This window comes from Muntiacus reevesi, chromosome 2 (assembly GCF_963930625.1).
Source record: "Muntiacus reevesi chromosome 2, mMunRee1.1, whole genome shotgun sequence".
In the NCBI taxonomy this organism is placed as follows: domain Eukaryota; kingdom Metazoa; phylum Chordata; class Mammalia; order Artiodactyla; family Cervidae; genus Muntiacus; species Muntiacus reevesi.
Genome location: NC_089250.1, coordinates 132,037,227 through 132,058,772, shown reverse-complemented (window position 1 = coordinate 132,058,772; position 21,546 = coordinate 132,037,227). Strand labels below are relative to the sequence as shown.

General features: G+C 37.6%; 1 protein-coding gene across 1 annotated transcript in view; it reads right to left on the bottom strand.

Moving 5' to 3' along the window:
- Positions 1-2,111: 2,111 nt before the first annotated feature.
- MINPP1 (multiple inositol-polyphosphate phosphatase 1) overlaps positions 2,112-21,546 on the bottom strand; it is a 36,121-nt gene continuing 16,686 nt past the window's right edge. The window contains exon 5 of the mRNA XM_065922852.1: positions 2,112-5,568. Within this exon, the coding sequence (XP_065778924.1) occupies positions 5,175-5,568 (394 nt within the window). The 3' untranslated portion in view covers positions 2,112-5,174. The remainder of the gene's footprint in view (positions 5,569-21,546) is intronic.

The window sequence follows — 21,546 nt, the reverse complement described above, 5'->3', positions numbered from 1 at the left end:
TCCTTTTCTGTGTCAGTACTTAGAACCCATAACAAAGCCATGTAACAACCAGGAGTTTGCTCACTTTTTTCCCATTTTGATTTCCCACCGTCTCCGTTAATGTTTCTAGCTATTTGCCCTTTGGAGCCTTTTCCGGGCATCCCTGTACTCACGCAATGCCTGGCGTTCCATAAACCTAGCAGGTCACCCTCCATGGAAGTGACTTGCCAGCCTGGGCTTTTCCCTGTGAATAATGGCTTTCCCCTAGCATGGCCCCTTTACTCATTCCTGCGTTGTTTCCAGTTTACTGCCTGGCTTGCCAATTACTGGAGGAGGGAAGGAACGCAAAGTGTCCACCAAACAGAAGGCATCTTGAGAACAAAATGCCAGGCAGGCAGCTCTGTGTAATCAACGGGTCATTTTACTGTAGGGTAACTTACAGGGTGGGAGGGGATCAGGTGGATAATCCAGAAACATTCACAGCTGTACTCTGCATCATCGGGAGACCATTGGGATAATTGTATAGTTAACCTAGGATATGAGGTAGGTATTTGGAAACAGGACAAGCATTCCTAAGTCAAGATTCATGAATGGGCAACTAGTCTCCTGGGCACCAAGAATTCATCAGTGAAGGTTTTCATCATTGTTTGGGGACTAACGGAGCATAGAGGCCACCTGGTTCCGATCATTATTAAACAATACCCATTAACTATTTAATACAAAGCCCTTGATTACAGAGAAGTGGTTCACTGTACAGTATAGTCCTGGGTAGGGTCAGCGGAGGGAGAAACTTTAAGGGCCCAAGGTGGCGTCAGTTATGCTAACAACCATACAGGGGTTAAGTTTTATCTTCAGATCCTCAGATTGGGAGATATTTTCGGGCAGCATTTGTATTTAACAAGATTCTACTGACATAGAATTGGTCATGTGGTGTTTGCTGTAAAACACATTGTTATTGCAGTGGTGGTTATTATATGATGGATTGGGGCAGACCATAGACATGGCATGACACAGGTGCAACCTGCAGCAAAGCCTTGCCTTTTTCATTCCCTCGAATTCCTCATCATGGATATCAGCCAAAGCATCTGCCAGTCGCCACTGTTCAATGCGCAGTCAATGAGCCTGACTTTATGGACTCCAGGGATGGGTCAAGGGCATGAGGCTAAGGAACTGCTTTAAAGCAGTGGAATGGAAAGTAAGTACACAATATAATCGTAGTTACCATTACCCTGTAATTCATACAATTTAGAATCTCCATTAAGGCCTGAATGTGTTTCACTGGGAAATGTTACAAATGCAATTCTAAGGGATGGATTGTAATACAGCTACTAACCTGCCCCACCCTGGTATACCAGGCACATTGTACAGTGAGCTGAGCCTGGAGATACAATTTGATTTGTCCTGGAAATGGTCACATACAAAGCTCTGCCTAGACATTTATCTTCTTTCCATTTCCTGCTAAGCATACAACTTTTTGACCTAAGCAATTATAGCTAATGGCTACAGAGAAGGACAGAGAGTGGCAGCATCTTCAAAAGCACGTTTTCCCCCAGTGGTGGGCAGTGTCAAGAGACTGAAGTGGTTTACAATCAGCTGCATTACTTAAAACAATCTGCATGCCAAAGTGCCCCAAATGAATGAAGTCAAAATTCCACTGTTACCACTTATACAGCATTTGAATACAGCAAAACAATGGATGATGTTAAATTGAAACCAGTTTTAATAAATTATTCTTAAATAATAAATTTAAGAATCCTTCTATCTTAAAATTCATTACTCCAGTAATGATAAAATGAAGTCTGAAAGTTAACTGCCTCCTAATCTGCCAGGTAGGAAGCCCAAACTACAATTCTTTCAACTAGAATAATATGACAATTTTTTTCCTGCTATGGAATTTTCTCAAAAATACTCACTCCCTCTTTTTCTTCTCTCTCTCCTCACACACATACACGTACACCAATTTAAAAATAGCTTAACAGACTGATGTGAATGTGCTTAAGGGTAGGTTAAGCTGATAGGTGAGTGGAAGGAAATGCTTAAATGAGAAAAAGAATAGAAAACTCAGTGATCTGTGATTCTATGAGAATTAAGTGACTGGGTAAGTTCAGGAGAAGAGCTAGATAAAAGGCAAATTACATTGTAATGCAAATATTTATTTTCAGCTTACATTTGGCAGAATAGTCCAAATTCCAAGGATCATTAATGAACTGTATGAAATACCATCTTAAAGAAATACATTCCAAAAATTTATATTTACAAATTCTGATTTGGCTGTATGTAGCTCCCAGATATTTAAAGTCATGCATCAGTTCCGCAGTTTATAAAAGAAAGCACTCAAAGGTATAAAATTTGACTTTTGCCTGAAAAAAATGAAGCTCCTTTTCCTTTACAAGTTGAACTCTGCTTTCAGCGTTAAAATAAAGATCAAGATTACATACAAAGACAGTTTCAAGCGCAGGATTTTATGTTGGAGAGCAGAAACTTCAAAATGATAAAATGACTATAAAAAAAGAGTAAAGACCAACGCACTGCACACATCAAGTTGTAGACTACAGACAGAAAAATGACTACTGTTCATAGGCTATTTATTAATTGACCAAAACCTCAGAACCGATAGTGATTACATTTTGGCTTAACTGAGTAAAGTGGCCACCTATCATGAATGAAATCTTGGTGGCCAAAGATTATTTTTCAACATTCAACTTTTTATATATCCTATCTAAGATAAGATCTTTTGCTTTTATCATAAGATTCTTCAGTGTCAGGTATTTCCTAAGTGAGAATAATAGCACCAGAATAATGTCACAGCCTCTGTAACATTAATGAAAATGGACCATACTTACCCTCTATCCTGAAATAGTTTACCAAAGACTACAATGATAACTATATGGTTTTACTTAACAATAAATAAATAAATAAATAATAAATTAAACAATTTCTATGAAAACTTCATGAATCAAATTATTTAATGTTCCAGATATCAAGTAAATTTGTTCTAAGGTCTTTTAAGATAACCCCCTTGAAAGAAAAACTAGGCTTATTCAACTTTTAACATGTTCACAGTCTGAGTCTAGTGTTTGTACATATAAAGTACATGACTCATGAACTGATATTGTTGATTTGTGATAAACGATCAAAAAGTCTTGAAAAACAAATATAGCAATTAAATCAATTATTCAAGAATGATATGCACAGTGAAGTCCTTTTTATAGAAAAGTTTAAATTCCCACAATACTATAAAATTTCAGAGTCAAGCATGCAGTGGAATGGTGAATACTGAACTTCATGTTGGTGGTTACCAACAGGCAGGCAGCGAGGGAAAAGCATCAGGAAGATATACAAAAGTCTTCAATTCTTATTTGATCTAAACCAAATGATATAATGTTAATTTTGATAAAACAGTATGATGGGCATGAATATACTGTTCTCTTCTTGTCTGCCTTAGACGAATTCTTAGAAAATTATTAACATCAGATCTTTGTAGGAATAATCAGCAGTGTATTGATGCATCAGTAATATTTATCAGCAATCATCTATTCTGTGAACATCACTCATTTGAAGATCAATGATCTATAGATAAATGATCTATGCATCTTTTTATAATTTCAATATACAGTTGTAACAATTTATTTAGATTTTGAACAAAATGGATTTCCATTCTTAATAAGTGAAAACCTAAGAAATTTTTTATTCTTTAATTGGAGGAAAATTGCTTTACAATGTTGTGTTGGTTTCTGCCATACAACAATGCAATTCAGCTATAATTTTATATATATATATATATACACACATATACATATATAAATATATTTACTTTCCTCTTGAGCCTTCCTCCCCAGAAAGTTTTATTGGAAGAAAATGTCTTTATATCACCTGATTAGTCAAAGCTGCCTGAAATGCTATCCTTTTACTATCAATTATTGAGTGTGTATCAATATGGAAAGCAGAAAAAAACCTGGTAGTAAAGTTATAAGAATTATGTTTATTATTATAGAAACTACTTTTATGGCATTTGATAGAACTCAGTACTATTGCTTTGAAATGGGTTCATATCTGTGAAAGGGCTTCCCTTGTGGCTCAGATGGTAAAGAATCTGCCTGTAATGTGGGAGGACCCAGGTTCAATCCCTGGGTTGGGAAGATCCCCTGGAGAAAGGCATGGCAACCCACTCCAGCATTCTTGCCTGGAGAATCCCATGGACAGAGGAGCCTGGTGGGCTACAGTCCATAAGCTCACAGAGTTGGACATGATTGAGTGACTAAGCGGCAGCATGTGTGAATCTGAAAGCCCACCCATATGAAGTCAGTCTTTACAAAAATGAAAAACAAACAAGAAATTAAACCTCAAAAGATATATCTCACATAACAGCAAAATATACAAATACAAGCAAAGTGATAATTTTTAAAAACACATAAAGTAAAAAAAAAAAAAAAACCACATAAAGCAATGGATTTAAGTTTGATTCTATTCTTCTGTCTTGTTGCTAATGGTCCTCTATGTTCTTCCAGTTATATATGTGAAACAGGTATGATAATTAAATCACGGCCTTTCAAGAGGTTAAAAGGAATTATTGAAATCGTGTTCAAATACTTTATAAATACTCTTAACAAAGATATTTTATTATACTTTGTCTTCCTTCAGTGAAGGTGTTCTTTTAAATTTTACTGTTTCTTAATATTGTTTCAAATTCTCAACTAGAGATGTTAATTTCTTCCAAAGTGATACTCCCAGTAAATCATAATAGCTCTGATTAAGAAGATAATACTAGAACTATGCTACCTGAGGAAAAAAAGAAAGAATGGCAGCACAACTCGTAAAGTTCCTAGACTTAGTCCAGTCAAGTTATGGACTGTTCAACTGACAAAATATTTTGTTACTTCAAAACTTCTGTGTATCATTTTCAAATCATGTTCTATCTCAGTGTGAGATTTCTTACATAAATAGGGAGAATTTGATTTCTGTAAACATATGTAATGCCAGTTATCTCTGAATAGATTTCCCATAAGAGAGCTGCTTCAGTGAAGAATCATTTCTTACACATCCATGTCCAGACTCAAAAAGAAACATTTTTCTTTGAATAAACAGAAATACCCAAGAAATGTTAAAGCTTTCTGTACCCAGGGACTGCCCACCTATTCCAAGCATGGAATCACTCCCTGGAGATTGCTGATGAATTAAAAATGTTTGGCAGTTACTCATAGCTCATCAGATGTGTTCACCTTTGGTAGTTTACATTCTTCACTGGTATGACAACTCTGAAGGATGTCCTTATAGTGGTTCTTTAGATCTTCATACAAAGAAACAGTTTCTTGTGAGTGAGCCAATGGTAACACTTTTTCATTCAGTAACATCTGCACTCGGAATTCTTCTTTAGGAGTCTTAGCATTTTTACAATGGTAAAGCACAAATATCAGGTTTGAAGCATAGGGTACAATGTGACCACTTCGGAACTTCCGATGCATCTGCTCTTTGTAATTGTAAGCTGTTAGGGGTTCCTTGTCTTTGAAGTAGCCCATGAGAGAAAGCAGAGGAAGAAGGGTCTCTGCATGGCCAAACTGGAGGATGACTGGAGAGGAAACTGGCTGAGAACTTAAAAGAGAAATAGAGAAAAAGATACATATAAACATTTTCTACATACATAGTAATTTAACATAATAACCACACTTAGAAGTAACACACAACTTTCTCATCTTTTAAAAATCTTTATATAAATAACAATATGGCTAAAATTTTGGATCACTGAATATTGTAAATCTATCTAAAACATACACATTATTCTTTAAGCTTAAAGAAAGCTGAGTCTTTACTGGTAGATAAGGGAACTTCAAGTTGATATGGATTTCAAAACTGTATTGCCTTTCTGTGAATGAATCTGAGCACTTGGTCCTTAGTAAATATTGATTACTCTCTGGAGCTCTTCTGAATGAATTTCAAATGTTATTTCATCTTTAGCGAATTAGGACACTATTCAGTAAATTTCTTGGTTAAAACCAAGTCTGAACAGTGAATGGTAATGCATATAATTTTTCAATGTTTTATGAGACCTGACTTGGTCACCAAATGTGGGAGAGTCACAAAAGGGTAAAGACACAACCTATTCTAGCTGATAAACTAGATCTGTGGTTGGGAATGGAGTTTATACACTGCCAGAAACAATAGCTTTCAACACATGAGCTAGGTCACCATTTTCTTTCAAGTTTTCTATGATTTTTCTCTGATAAACACTTCTTTTAAAAGTAGCAGCAGGGTTTCCCTGGTGGCTCAGTGGTAAAGAATCCACCTGCCAATGCAGGAGACATGGGTTAGATCCCTGATCCGGGCAAGATTCCACATGCTGCAGAGTGACAAAGCCAGTGTGCCGCAACTATTGAGCCTGGCTCTAGAGCCCAGAAGCCACAACTCCTGAGACCACACGCCGCAGCTACTGAAGCCCGTGTGCCCTACAGCCTGTGCTCTGCAACAAGAGAAGCCACATCAATGAGAAGCCTTCACACTGCAACTAAAGAATAGTTCCTACTTGAGGCAACTTGAGAAAAGTCTGAGCAGCAAAGAAGACGTAGCTCAGCCAAAAATAAACAAATAAATATACAATTTTTTAAAAACAGCAGCAAATGGCTATTTAGCCTTTTCTCCAACTTTTATAAAAAGACTATGGCTTTTGTTCTTAAATATAATTTGTAAGCCTATTCAAACACAAAATCCAAGGAAGACAGGATAAATGTATATGTGAGGCTGATTTACTTTGCTGTACAGCAGAGACTAATACAACACTGTAAAGCAACTATATTCAATTAAAAAAACAAAACTATTCAAACACAGTTAACCAAACATTAGGTTACAAATTTCTGGGAGGACAGCAATATTTGCAGCAGTCTCTGAATCCTCCTGATTCCTCACATAAAAATAGATGGAGCAAATGGATAGCAGATCCAAAGCCCAAGGGAAACAATCACAACTATTTTATTTTTTTCTACCAAGTCTTTGAAATGTCATGTGCACTTTACATTTACAGCAATCTCAATTCAGACCAGCCCCATTTTCAGGTTCTGAATAACCACACGTGGCTGGCGGCTACTGTGTGCAAAAGCGTTCGCTAGGCAGTGGAGTGAACAGACTTACCTACATACTTGGGTTCAAAAGTCAATCAAAGAGAAAATAGGAAAAAAAAGATAATAGACAAACAACAAACACATATGAAACAAAAAAAACATGTGCTGGGGGAAGGGGAACAGACTAACAGGGCTGTGTACAAATGATGAGTTCAAAGTCCTATTAACTTCACACATACAAGCTACAGAAGAAATTAAATCTAGATTGTTACCCAAATTTAAGTTTTAAACCTAAGATTCCTTAGATTTATATAAAGTGCGATAAATCCCACTTTCTCTTCTGACTGCCTACTTTCAGTTATATATTAAAATCAGCTATTTTTGAGAAGTTGAGAAAAACTGGTTTAAAAATGCTTATTGGGAGTTTTATGGGAAATCAAGTTTATATATAATTAGATTCACATGGGAAGCCAAATCAACAAAAATAAATGACTGTGCCATATGATGCATCTAAATTAAAGAAAATATTTTAGAATTTCAAGAAATTTTCAACAGAAAGGAAAAACACAATTTAAAAAATAAATGCCCTAAATATTATCTTATTACAGATCAATCTCCATTACAAAAGGATGAAATATACAAAAAACAGTATTTTTAAAGGTCTGGTTAAATCCATAAACACAATAGTGATAATGAAAGACAAAGGTAACTACATATTAGAGGGTCAAAATTAACATAGCCTTCCTCAAAACAATGTAAAAAACTAAAACATCAGCTGACTTAGAGATTAAATGTGCTTGCAGAAAATAGTAAGCAACTTCTAATTCTTTGTAGGTTACATATTTTTACAATAATGCCAGATATAAAGGAGAAATGAGCACAATTTCCCTCATAATTATTCTTTGCTTACCTTTACCCTTTGTGCCTTAGTGTCCCGCACATACAGCAGATGCTATAGCTACTCCAGAAAAAGAAGGGGGCTGATGTCCCTCGTATTTACACACAAAAAGCACTGGACAAAAATGGATGTGCCCAATTTTCTGCAACATAGTAATTATACTCTACACCTTGAATTCAGTTTGCTGAGTAATAGAGTGTATGCAACTACATTTTTATTGTAGCACAGAAGAAAGGGAATATGTCAAAAAAATGACAATTTTTAGCTTCAGAGAACCTGTATCTAGGTCAAATGTTTCAACTCCAATAAGTAAGTAATAGCTATCTGGAACACTGTACTGAAGTTGTATCCAGATCCAATGGATACAATTTCCTAAACACTTTCCTAAACACTTTCTCCTTTATAGATGAACTTCTTTGCCTTGCCAGCCAATCTCCTCCTCTTTATCTCTCATTTTCCAGACATAATTAAAATCACTTTGCCTATTTCTAAGACACCTAATTACAAAATACGGCACTAGTTTGCATCAGTTGGTACTAGTTTGCATCAGTTGGTACTAGTTTGGTCCCTGACTTCTTGTTTTTTGATAGCAATATCACCCCTTGTTGGGTGTATTACAAACCACACAAATGTGTGTGTGTGTGTGTGTGTATCATACTATCACTTGAAACAGATTACCACTTTAAGAATTACGTGTAAATCATTCCTAAATGTATGTACACAAATCTTTATTGAGCACAGAATAAGAAGGTACTTCACTAGTTTAGTTTGTGTGTTCTGTGTGCTAAGTCGCTAAGTCTGACTTTGTGTGTGCCAAGTCTGACTTTGCGACCCCATGGACTGTAGCCTGTCAGGCTCCTCTGTCCATGGCATTCTCCCAACCCAGGGATCAAACCCAGGTCTCCTGGATTGCAGGTGGATTCTTTATCATCTGAAGCACCAGGGAAGCCTTGGTTTGGTTTATATCTATTTTTAAAATGCCAAGGAATAGTATTAAAAATCTAGCTTAGAGAAATTTTATCTCACAGAGAAAGCTTTTTTATAAAAAATAGAAAAGAATGCCTTATGAAACTTTGTAAAATATGCTATCAACATGAACATAAAACTAAATCTCTAAAGTAGTCTAAAATTATCTTTAACCACCTCCATATTTTCATACTGTTCATGGGGTTCTCAAGGCAAGAATACTGAAGTGGTTTGCCATCCCCTTCTCCAGTGGACCAGGATTTGTCAGAACTCTCCACCATGACCTGTCCGTTTTGGGTGGCCCTACATAGTTTCACTGAGTTAGACAGGGCTGTGGTCCATGTGATCAGACCGGTTAGTTTTCTGTGACTGTGGTTTTCATTCTGTCTGCCCTCTGATGGAGAAGGATAAGAGGCTTATGGAAGCATCCAGATGGGAGAGACTGACTGAAGGGAAACTGGGTCTTGTTCTGATGGGCGGGGCCATGTTCAGTAAATCTTTAATCCAATTTTCTGTTGATGGGTGGGGCTGTGTTCCCTCCCTGTTATTTGACCTGAGGCCAAACTATGGTGGAGGTAATGAAGATAATGGCACCTCCTTCAAAAGGTCCCATGCACGCACTGCTGCACTGAGTGCCCCCAGACTGCAGCAGGCCACCGCCGACCCACGCCTCTGCTCCTGGACACTCATGGGCAAGTCTGGGTCAGTCTCTTGTGGGGTCACTGCTCCTTTCTCTCAGGTCCTGGGGCACACAAGTTTTTCTTTGTGCCCTCCAAGTGTCTGTTTCCCCAGTCCTGTGTAAGTTCTGGCCGCTCTATGGTGGGGTTAATGGCAACCTCCTCCAAGAGGGCTTGTGCCATACCCAGGTCTACTGCACCCAGAGCCCCTGCCCCTGCAAAGCCCACTGCTGACCCGCACCTCTGCAGGAGACACTCAAACCCAGTTCTGGCTCAGGCTCTGTGGGGCCTCTGGGTCCCGGTGCGCACAATGTTTGTTTGAGCCCTCCAAGTGTCTCTGGCGGGTATGGGGTTTGATTCTACACTTGATCTTAGCCAAAAGGCCGAGAAGCGATGGGGGGGGGGTTGATTCTAAACATGATTTTGCCCCTCCTACCATCCTGTTGGGGCTTCTCCTTTGCTCTTGGACGTGGGGTATCTTTCCTTGGCGGGATCCAACATTTGATGCTTTGAATTGATACTTTTGAATTGTGGTGTTGGAGAAGACTCTTCAGAGTCTCTTGGGCTGCAAGGAGATCCAACCAGTCCATCCTAAAGGAAATCAGTCCTAAATATTCACTGGAAGGACTGATGCTGAAGCTGAAACTCCAATACTTTGGCCACCTGATGCAAAGAACTGACTCACTGGAAAAGACCCTGATGCTGGGAAAGATTGAACGCAGGAGGAGAAGGGGATGACAGAGGTGAGATGGTTGGATGGCATCACCGACTCAATGAACATGAGTTTGAGTAAAGTGTGGGAGTTGGTGATGGACAGAGAAGCCTGGCATGCTGCAGCCCATGGGGATGCAAAGAGTTGGACACGACTGAGTGACTGAACTGAACTGAACCTCCATATTTTATACAATTCTAAAAATCTTTCTTCTTGATTTTATTTCAAAATAAATTCAGAGCTCACAAAATGTATAGGCTGGATTTTAAGGGTAAAATGCAGAATTTAACACATTCCTAAATAAGTTACAAGATTTAAAAAAAAAAAAGGTTAAGTAATTTTTGCATTAACTCAAAAAGTATTCCCAACAGATAAAACCTCAGAATATAAATCACTAGACCCAAACAAAACTTTTTCTTCACTATTTGTTTTTCTTAGCTGGAATTCAATTTGGTAATCCTTAATGGCTCAAGTGCCAAAACTAGAATAAATATAATTATTCTTCATGTAATCTTCTTCAAGGCTCCCTAGAAAAGCAGAAGTAAAACATCTAACTTATAATTATGAGGTACATAATTCAAAAGAATTTACCTAATAATTTTTCAGTCCTCTTAGACCACACACTTCAAATCAAGGGCCTACTTAGGGCTAAGAATGTGAGAATGCTTTTCTTCACTTATAAACAATGACCAAGCAATATGTGGATCTCATATTTTGGGCTTCCCAGTGGCTCTGTGGTAAAGAATCCGCCTGCCAATGCAGGAGCCACGGGAGACGTAAGTTTGATCCCTGGGTTGGAAAGATCCCTTTGTGGAGGAAATGGCAACCCACTCCAGTACTTCTGCCTTATGCACATGCATGCAAGCAATATGTAAACTGATTTATACTTTATTGTTTGAAACTCAGTTGAGAAAATATCAAACTGTGGGTATAAAAAAAACCTCAAACTTTCAGTTTTCAGTCTGTAAGGAGCTTAGAAACTGCCGTTCCATCCTAAAAACAAAGAGCCAAACAAAATGAAAACTTAACGGTTCATCTTAGATCCATTAGAGAGGTGAGGTCACAGGTCAAACTGCTGCCCCCTAAATTGGAGAGACAGGCAGACACAGAGAAGCATAATTTACAGGAGCAGAAACCTCCACAGGAGCCCATGCCAGGCTCAGAAAACTTAAAACTGTAAATTGACAAGTTGCTAGAGGCTTGGTGTAGACAAGTCTAAGAGTTAAAAATTTCAGGGGACCTGTCATAGGGGATGTGAAGTCTGCCAGATCCTCACAGTGAACCTCCCTCTAAGCTATCTGTTAGGAACTGATTTACTTCTGTAAGTACAAGTCCAACTGCTGTTTGAAAGAACCAAAACCCCAGCTTCTTCTTAAATATATCCAAGTTTCAAGGATGCCATGGGAAATTTTCTGGATTTTATTCCCAAGCTTATTCAAAGCAAAGTTGGTTTATGATTAAGTCCAAAACACTGGCATCAGTCAATGGGTTACAGTGTGCATGTATATGCCTGAATGAGGGAATACAGAAGTATGTGTGTGTGTGTGTGTGTGTGTGTGTATGCCTGAATGAGGGAATACAGAAGTGTGTGTGTGTGTGTGTGTGTGTGTGTGTCTGCCTGTCCAGGGGTTGGAGGGTTAGAAAGACCAGGATGAGGGAATACACAACTCTGTGTGTGTGTGGTGTGTGTGTGTGTGTGTGTGTGTGTGTGTGTGTGTGTGTGTGTGTGTGTGTGTGTGTGTATGCCTGAATGAGGGAATACAGAAGTGTGTGTGTGTGTGTGTGTGTGGTGTGTGTGGTGTGTGTGTGTGTGTGTGTGTGTGTGTGTGTGTGTGTGTGTGTATGCCTGAATGAGGGAATACAGAAGTGTGTGTGTGTGTGTGTGTGTGTGTGTGTGTGTGTCTGCCTGTCCAGGGGTTGGAGGGTTAGAAAGACCAGGATGAGGGAATACACAACTCTGTGTGTGTGTGTGGTGTGTGTGTGTGTGTGTGTGTGTGTGTGTGTGTGTGTGTGTGTGTGCTGCACATAATTTTGTCAGAAAATTGCAGAGACCATAAAGACCGCTACATTCCATTCTACCTGGGATCCCACATAGTTTTCTTTGTATCATATGGCCATTCAATAAACAGAGTTGTGAGGTTCAGGATGCCATGACAGAAAGAACTAGCTTTTTACCCTTAACTAAAAACTGCTGTCTTTTGGAAGGAAGATGCAGAATTTTTTTAAAAGAAGAACTGCCAAGGCAATCAGCAATGACATGTATTCAATACTCACTGTGTCTATAGTTTTATAATTATTGGGGACATGAAACCATTTGAAAATCTAAAGGAATGAGATTTCATCCCAGAGAAATGCTCAAACCCATAAAAACTTGCATACAGTTTTGGGAGTTCAGACTCTACACATCCTAAGAATCCCTCTGCTGTATATTACAATCTGACATCCTGAGGAACAGTGCATCTACAATTGTGTTCCACATTAGCTTTTATATCCTGCATTATGTGTATTTCAGAGAAGTCTAATAATTTTGTCCTAATGAGCTCTGCATTAAAAATGTCTAAATAGATTAATTTACATTTTAAATTTACACACAACACCCAATTGAGGAAAATGCAGACACTCTATAACTTGCTTTGAACATTTCTTTTTTTCTTGAATCATGTAGCTTCTCTTCTTTATATTCTGACTGCATACTCCAACCCTCCAACAAACACAGACTTCTACTAGTCACATTTCTCATATTAACTACATCCCTGACTCGTAATGATATTTAGAACTTGCAGCACAATGTCTCAAAAAAAACCAACAAAGAACAAAAAGGCATGTAATGTACCTTTAATTCTATCCTATCCCTCTGATACAAATGCATTAAATTTGAGATATCACATTTTCCAAAAAGTGACAAAATCACTTTTAACAGAGGTTCATTTTAGCTTTAAAAAATTTAAAACCCTAGAAAATGTTAACTATCAATATAAATACAAGAAAACAAATGAATAACTTATATGAATTCTATGTAGAAATACACAGTTGGAATTCTAATATTTTCAGGTTGAAATCTGGTCATGACTTCTCATTTTAGAAACAGGGAAAGGACAAGTGAATTAACTAATGTCATCTAGCAAGTAAGAATGCAGTTCTCCAAATTTCAGCCCTCTTTTTACTTACATAAATTGGTACGGAGATTTTATCAAATCTTCCATTAAAAAGGAAAGTTAAGTTGAAGTCTAAAATTATGCTGTTGAATGAGGTTTGATGACTATGCATGTGTTCAAAGTAGATAAAACACCCAGAAAAAAGCTCAACCAGAAAAACAACTAATAATTGCATGTTTTCTCCTAAATGTACTCAGCTTAGGTTTTTCTAAGCTCTTAATTCATGTTTCACACTCAACTAATGTTACACAAAGTGTATTTTTAAACATGATCTGAGAATATCAAATAGAGCTTTAGATGACTTGTGTAATTCCCACAATTGTGTAAGTGCACAAATAAGCAACATGAACTGCCAGAGATATGAGATGCTTTGGGAAGAAAATTACAAGGAAAAAGAATTTAATCCTATTTTATATCAGATTGAAGCATCAGCTCCAAAGAGGCATTTGCAGAAGTATCAAATTTGACATTTTAACACAAATATAGAATGAAATGATTTAAGCATAAAGCTTTTTCTCAAGAAAAATACATAGAAATAACTTTTGCTTTCAGCCAAGATGTAGTAACAGGGACTGGATTTACCTTCCTGCCTTAAACTACTATAAAGCCAGACAAAAGATATGAAAAGGCAGTTTCCAGATATTCAACAACAGTGAGAATAAGAGTGGGGGGAGGCCAATCCCCACAGCTCTCCCATCTTAACTGCCTAGTTTCCAGGCTGCAGCGCAGGGCACGGGAACCCAAACAGGGTATGGCAACCTTCCTGAGAAGATGAGACAGAACTGGACATTCATGGAGGCCCAACTGACTAGAATTTACAGGTTAGGATACCAGAGAAGAGAGGTGTGCAGTGACTCCTCTCATGATTTCAGCTAGTCCTGATCAACTCACGGTCTGTGAGAAAACTATCCAAATCCAGGCAAAAAGCACTGAACACAAAGAATTGGAAAGAACCCCCAACGCTAACACAAGGCCAGGAATAGTTTGTGTTCACACAAGCCATTACAGGAAAATCTCAAAATATACAGGATACCAAACAGATGCTCAGGAGGAACTGCCTCGAAAGTGTCGCAAAATTAGCCCATAAAAGACATTATTATAAAAACAAAAAAGGCACACCACAGTCTAGGAGAATATACTTGCAAAGTATAAATCTGAGAAAGACTCTGTATCTAGAATATACATTAAAGAACTCTTAAAACAACAATAATAAAAACGATAAATAACCCAACTAAAAAATGGCAAAAGATTTGAACAGACACTTAACCAAAGTAAACATATGGATGGTAAATAAGCTCAGGGTCACTAGTTGTATGGCTGTTAGCATAACTGATATTATCTTGAGCTCTTAACTGTTTTTCCTGTCCCTGCCAGGGCTGTGATGTGTATTACTGAATCACTTCTCTGCCATCGAGGGTTTTGTCATTGAAGATATTGTTTAATAATCATGAGGACCAGGTGGCCTCAATGCTCTGTTAGTCTCCAAACAATAAAAACTTTCACTGATGTATTTCCAGTGCCCAGGGAACTAGTTACCCCATCTGCCAGTCTTGACTTAGAAATATGCATCCTATACCCAAGCCTGTACCCTCACATCCTAGGTTAACTGTAAAACTGTCCCAATGCCCAATTAGCAGTGCCAAGTACAGCTGTGAAAGATTCCAGATCATTGTCTGCCTGATCCTGATCCCACCTTGTAAGTTATTCTATAATAAACTGATCCACTAGTTGCCCACCTTTTGTTTCATTTTCACGATGACTTCTCAGTTTGGTTGGCATTTTTCATTCCATCCATCCTCCAACACTAATTTTTAGGGAAATGAAACTAAAACTACAATGAAGTGCTCCAACACACCCATGAGAATGGCCAAAGTTAAAAATATTCAATACCTACCATACCAAGTGTTGGCCAGGAAATAGACTAACTGTAACTCACACACTGGTGGGAGAGTTTGGCAGTTTCTAAAAAAGTTAAACATACACCTACATATGACTCAGCTATTCCATCTCTAGGTATTATTGTTTTTCAGTCACTCAGACTTTGACTTGCCAGGCTTCCCTATCCTTCACGATCTCCTAGAGTTTGCTCAAACTCATGTCCATTGAGTTGGTGATGCCATCCAACCATCTCATCTTCTGTCATCCCCTTCTCCTGCCTTCAATCTTTCCCAGCATCAGGGTCTTTTCTAATGAGTCAGCTCTTTGCATCAGGTGGCCAAAGTACTGGAGCTCCAGCTTCAGCATCAGTCCTTCCAGTGCATTAATTACCCAAAAGAACTGAAAGCATATGTTCACACAAAGACCACAAATGTTCACAGCAGCCTTATTTGCAGTAGCCTCAAACTGTAAATGATCCAAATGTCTACCATAAAGAGAATGGATAAACAAATTGGATAAACAAACCCATTATATCCATATAATGGAACATTAAGTAAAATACTTAAAAGATGCATGCTCCTTGGAAGAAAAGCTATGATAAACCTAGCAGAGACATCACTTTGCTGACAAAACTCTGATAGTCAAAACTATGGTTTTCCCAGTAGTCATGTGTGGACGTGAGAGCTGGATTACAAAGAAGGCTGAGCACCGAAGAATCGATGCTTTCAAACTGTGGTGCTCTAGAAGGTTCTTGAGAGTCCCTTGGACAGCACAGAGATCAAACCAGTCAATCCAAAAGGAAATCAGTTATGAATATTCATCATGCTGAAGTTGACACTCCATTACTTTGGCTACTTGATGTGAAGAACTGACTCACTGGAAAAGACCCTGATGCTGGGAAAGATTGAGGGCAAGAGGAGAAGGGGGCAACAGAGGATGAGATGGCTGGATGGCATCATTGATTCAACGGACATAAGTTGGAGCAAACTCCAGGAGACAGTGAAGGACAGGGAAGCCTGGAGTGCTGGCAGTTCACAGAGTTGCAAAGAGTCAGATACAACTGAGCGACTGAACAACACGTAAAATACTAAATGAAAAGGAATAAACGACTGATACTCAAAACACAAATGAATCTTATAACCATTATGCTACGTGAAAGAAGCCAAACCCCTAAAAAAGTACACATATATCCTATAAGGTTCCATCATATAAAATTCTAGAAAATACAAAATAATCTATAGTAACAGAAAGCAGATCAGTGGATCTGCCTGGGAATGAGGGGTGGGAACTATATTAGAGTCACAAGGAAATTTTTGCAGGCTATGGATAGTTCATTATCTTGATTATGATGATAGTTTCATGGCTGTATAAACAGGCAAAAACTTATCAAGTTGTGTACTTTAAATATGTGTTTATTTCACATCAATTGTACTTCAATAAAGTTAAGTGTTAAGGGTTGATATGACCAACCTCAAAGACTACTGTTCCCATAAAGATTTTACCAAACTCCAATGGCTCAAATCAATTCTTCTTCAGTATTGTTTTTTTACCCGTTTTAGTGCTGTTATATAGACATGCTCCAAAATAGGACATGCATGCCTTGAGACAATAATTTAAATGTCTTCATCTTTGTATATACCTTCCATTGCCTACATAATTAGCTGTACTGAATTTGAGTAGAAGTAAAACTAAACTCAGGGAAGCACTTAAGAGGTAATGCTAAAATCAAAAAGAGAGACGATATTAGTTTGAATTGAGGTGGAAGCAGTGGGGGTGAAGAAAAGTAAAAGAACTTGATGTAAAACTGGAAAAGAGAAACAACAAAAAAATACCACATTATGGTGAGTAGATGTAGAAGGTGAGGGAGACAGAGTCAAGAATAATACATGGGCTTGCAGTTGAGATGCCTAGGAGGATAAATGACTACAGAGCTGTGGATATTCCTTCAATATATACTGAGCACCAACTGTATCACAGGTATGTTCTAGACACTGAGGACAGACCAGGGAAATAAAAGTTCTAGCCATCACAGACCTACAGTCTACTGAAAGTCAAAACATGTCTTTCCAAAAGACAAATGGACAGTTGAATTTGAATTCAAAGCATAGGCACGCTAGTTATATTAACTTTTACCTTACTTTAGCCAGTATCTTTCAACGGCTAGCACTAGAAGAGTCTGTGGTACCTAGTTAAACTCATGGAACAATAACTTCAGAACAGTAACAAGTTTGGAGAATTTAGAATCTGCATACACTTCTAAGAAACTCAAAAGACAAAGCTCACAGGCTACAATTGGCTAAGTAAACACTCGGTGCCACTATACTTTTATTTCAATACTGCCATCTTAGGTTAACACGTGGAACTACACAATCTTAAAAAGCCATACCCTTATTCAATAGTGAGTGAAAAGGTTGAAAAAAGATTAATGAGTTATTTAATGACTGTAACACATATTTACAATAATTAATTTGCATATCTGAGAGTATCCCTGACAAAATGGAAGATCTCATGAGGTAAGCAATTATATAGCTCGAAATATAAACCTTTCTGTGAAAAAGCAGGAAGTGACTTACTGAGTCTTAAATAAAAATAAAAATATACTAACAGATAATGGGGAATGGGAAAGTAGAATAAAATGCAGATAAATATTACGTATTCAATAAGCCTAACCTGCTTTTCTAACCACAGCTGTTTAAACAGCAATAGCTGTTTAAATTTGCTTAAATACTAAATTTACTGGTTTTAACTTTAATCCCATGACTGTAGTGATGGTTTAAAGAAGGAAAATAAGGTCAAGATCCTAATAAGTGTCAAGGACGATGGATCTGGAGGACTGGTTATATTTAACCAAAATGTTGATACCTATCAAATTAACATTATTTACAATCTCCAATTTTTCTGTGAAGTAAAATCACACTATTAGAATTATGTTGAAAAATATTCAGAAACATTGAAGAATATCTTTAACATTCTTATAAAAAGATAACAACAAAAAAAGATCACAACCTGTGTACATAGGACCATCTCAATATGGGGTGGAGGAGGAATAGAGAAAGCAAAAGTAGCCTTAGAGCTCTAGAAATGAGTGAAGACATTTCTTCAGATAATATTAAGGACAAAATCTTGCTTCTGTATATATGTATACAAATATACATATAAACACACTCACTTAGTATGAACTCTAAATGCAAATACAAAAATGTCATGAAGTAAAAATAATATTTTGATAGAACAGTTCATAAAAAATACAAATATAAAATACTGTTAAAACATTATTATACCACATTGGTGTGTGATAGCAGTAGTGGAGGAGGCTAGGTCTTTGAGGGAAGGGATAAAACATGTGAACTTTGTATTTCCACCCATTTTTGTTGTAAAATTAAAAGTGCTCTAAAAAATAAAGTCTATTAGTTTTGGGGCTTTTAAACCTGTTATTCTCTCTGTACTGAGTATACATTGGTTTTCTTGAGAAGTATCCTAAATTTTGGCACTGCTAATAAAATTGCTTAGTATCATTCTGGAAAGCATTCTGGAAAGCAGTCTGACAGAAGTCTCTAACTTCAGTTTTCCCCTTTACCTGCTCAAGAAGATTTCATCTTGATGCAGCTAAACAAATTAAAAAATCCCTAATCAGTCTTTTAGTATAGAGAAAACTAGTACCTGAAAAGTACCTGCCAGTTTCTTCACAATAAGTGCTGACTTTCCTTCCTTAGCTAGAAAAGGAGGCAGTGGCCCAAAAAATTTTGTCTTACAAGATCAAATTCTCCTTCCTTTAACTTTTATACTGTTTTACCCAGTCTCCTGCATTGCAGGCAGATTCCTTCCCAGCTGAACCACAAGGGAATAACCATACTCTTTTACAATCTTACATAAATAGTTATATCACAGCCCATGGCTTTTTTTTTTTATACATTTCTATTTTCTCTAGACTGTAAGAGTCACAAGTGCAATGACTTTGTCCAGCTCAGATGATACTGTCTGACATGTATCACAGTAGATGTTTAAAATACTTTGAATGAATCTTCTTTTCAGTTCACAAATACAAGAGTAATCTTCCAAAACAAGTAAAAATGTTCTCTATTTTGCTGATGGAAAAGGAATTAATTTACGTAATGAGTTCAAGAACATGAAAATTTGAAGAAGGTTAAGTACTAGAAAGTATTTGTTTCTACTATTTGAATAATCATGGCAGCAGGAGGAGGAAAGGTGTGTCAATATCTGACAAAGACATTAAGAACATGTTTTGACCAGAGAGCTCTCACATATGGTAACAATACCATATCTGTATCCTACATTATACGAAGTGCTTTAATAGAAATTATCTCATTTGATTAACAACCCTGTGAGTCAGGACAGTAATTCCCCTTTTCAGAAGTGAGGAATCTGCAGCATCAATAAAGTAGAACTAGGACTCAAAACCAAATCTAAGCATCTGCCTACTACGCTTCTATATTACCGCATCTCATTCAACAAGACATCCATGACATGAAAATTAGTCTCATTAGCTTCTGAGTAGGTAAAAAACACAATCAGCTATTACCTAACATAATGGAGTAGTCAGTCCATTGCAATTTTTTTTCCCACTGTACTTCACTTGTAAGTAAGATAAGCAAAGCATAACAAAATAAACCTGGAATTTCACTGTAACATAAATCATATATAAGGTATATGTTTAAGAAGATTCTTTTTAAACGATTTTACTTTCCCACCAAAAATGCATAAGGTTTTCAATTGCTCCACATCTTATCAATACTTAAGAACATTTTTTTTTTTTTCTTATTTTAGCCAGTGAATAGGAAAAATACTTAGTCCTTTCCTCCTATGTTTCTCGTTTCCTCTCATGCTCCTAATGTTTCTGACCCTTCCGGTTACCATGTGTGGAGCGTTGTTCCACTCTAGGCAATACTCTGTGACACCAGATGGCTGTTCTGTGCATTATCTCCCACAGGCTAAGGGCTCAGTCCCACGAGACTGCCCCCTACTTCAGGTGCCAACTGTACGTAGTAGGTCTTCACCTAGGTCACCCACAACTTCTATCCAGTATGGCTACAGATAGAAGGCTCTCATGATCCCCTTAGGTTTAATTTGCTAGAGCAGCTTACAGAAGTCAGGAAAATACTTATTTGCACTCACCAGTTTACTATAAAAGGGCAAGATAAAAGACAGATGAAAATCCAGATGGAAAAGGTGCACAGGGGAAGTATGTGGGGAGGGCACAGAGTCCCCATGTCCTCTCCAGACATGCCTCCTTCTCAACTCCTCTGCTTGTGCACCACCCGGAAGTCCCGTGGACCTCACAGGCATGACTGATCATTAACTCCATTTCCAGCCCCTCTCCCTTCTCGAGAGAACTGTGGGGAATGGTGGTGGTGATTGGGGGCAGGGGGAGAATAAGGCTGAAAATTCCAAGCTTCTAATCATGGCTTGTTATTTCTAGTGAACAGCCATCATCCTGGAGCCATCCAGTCATCTCATTAGAACAAAAGACACTCTTACCACCCGAGACAGTACAAAGGTTTCAAGAGCCCAATGTCAAGAACCCAGGGCAGAGACCAACATATATATTTTTTCTCTTGTTTTACAGTCAACTTAGGGGTATTACTGGTATTTCATTGTGATTTTGGAGAAGGCAATGGCAACCCACTCCAGCATTCTTGCCTGGAAAATCCCATGGATGGAGGAGCCTGGTAGGCTGCAGTCCATGGGGTCTCTAAGAATTGGACATGACTGAGTGACTTCACTTTCATGCATTTGAGAAGGAAATGGCAATCCACTCCAGTGTTCTTGCCTGGAGAATCCCAGGGAAGGGGAGCCTGGCAGGCTGCCATCTATGGGGTCGCACAGAGTCGGACATGACTGAAGCGACTTAGCAGCAGCAGCATTGTGATTTTAATATCTAATGATATTATCAGACAGTTTATTAGTATCTTTTCACTATTTGCCATCCATATATTTTTCTTTAGTAAAGTATCTGTTCAAATTTTTGCCCTTTTTCAAAATTGGACTATGTGTCACCTTATCAGTGAGATGTAACTTTTTTATATATTCTGGATTCAAATCCTTAATCACATGTATATGGTTTGCAATTATTTTCTCCAAGTCTGTTGCTTGTCTTCTCAGTTTCCAAATAGTGCTTTTTGAAGCACAAAGATTTTTAATTTTTATGAAGTTCATTTCAATTTTTTTTAATGGATTATGTGTTTGTTTCTGTATCTAAGAAATCTTTGCCTGA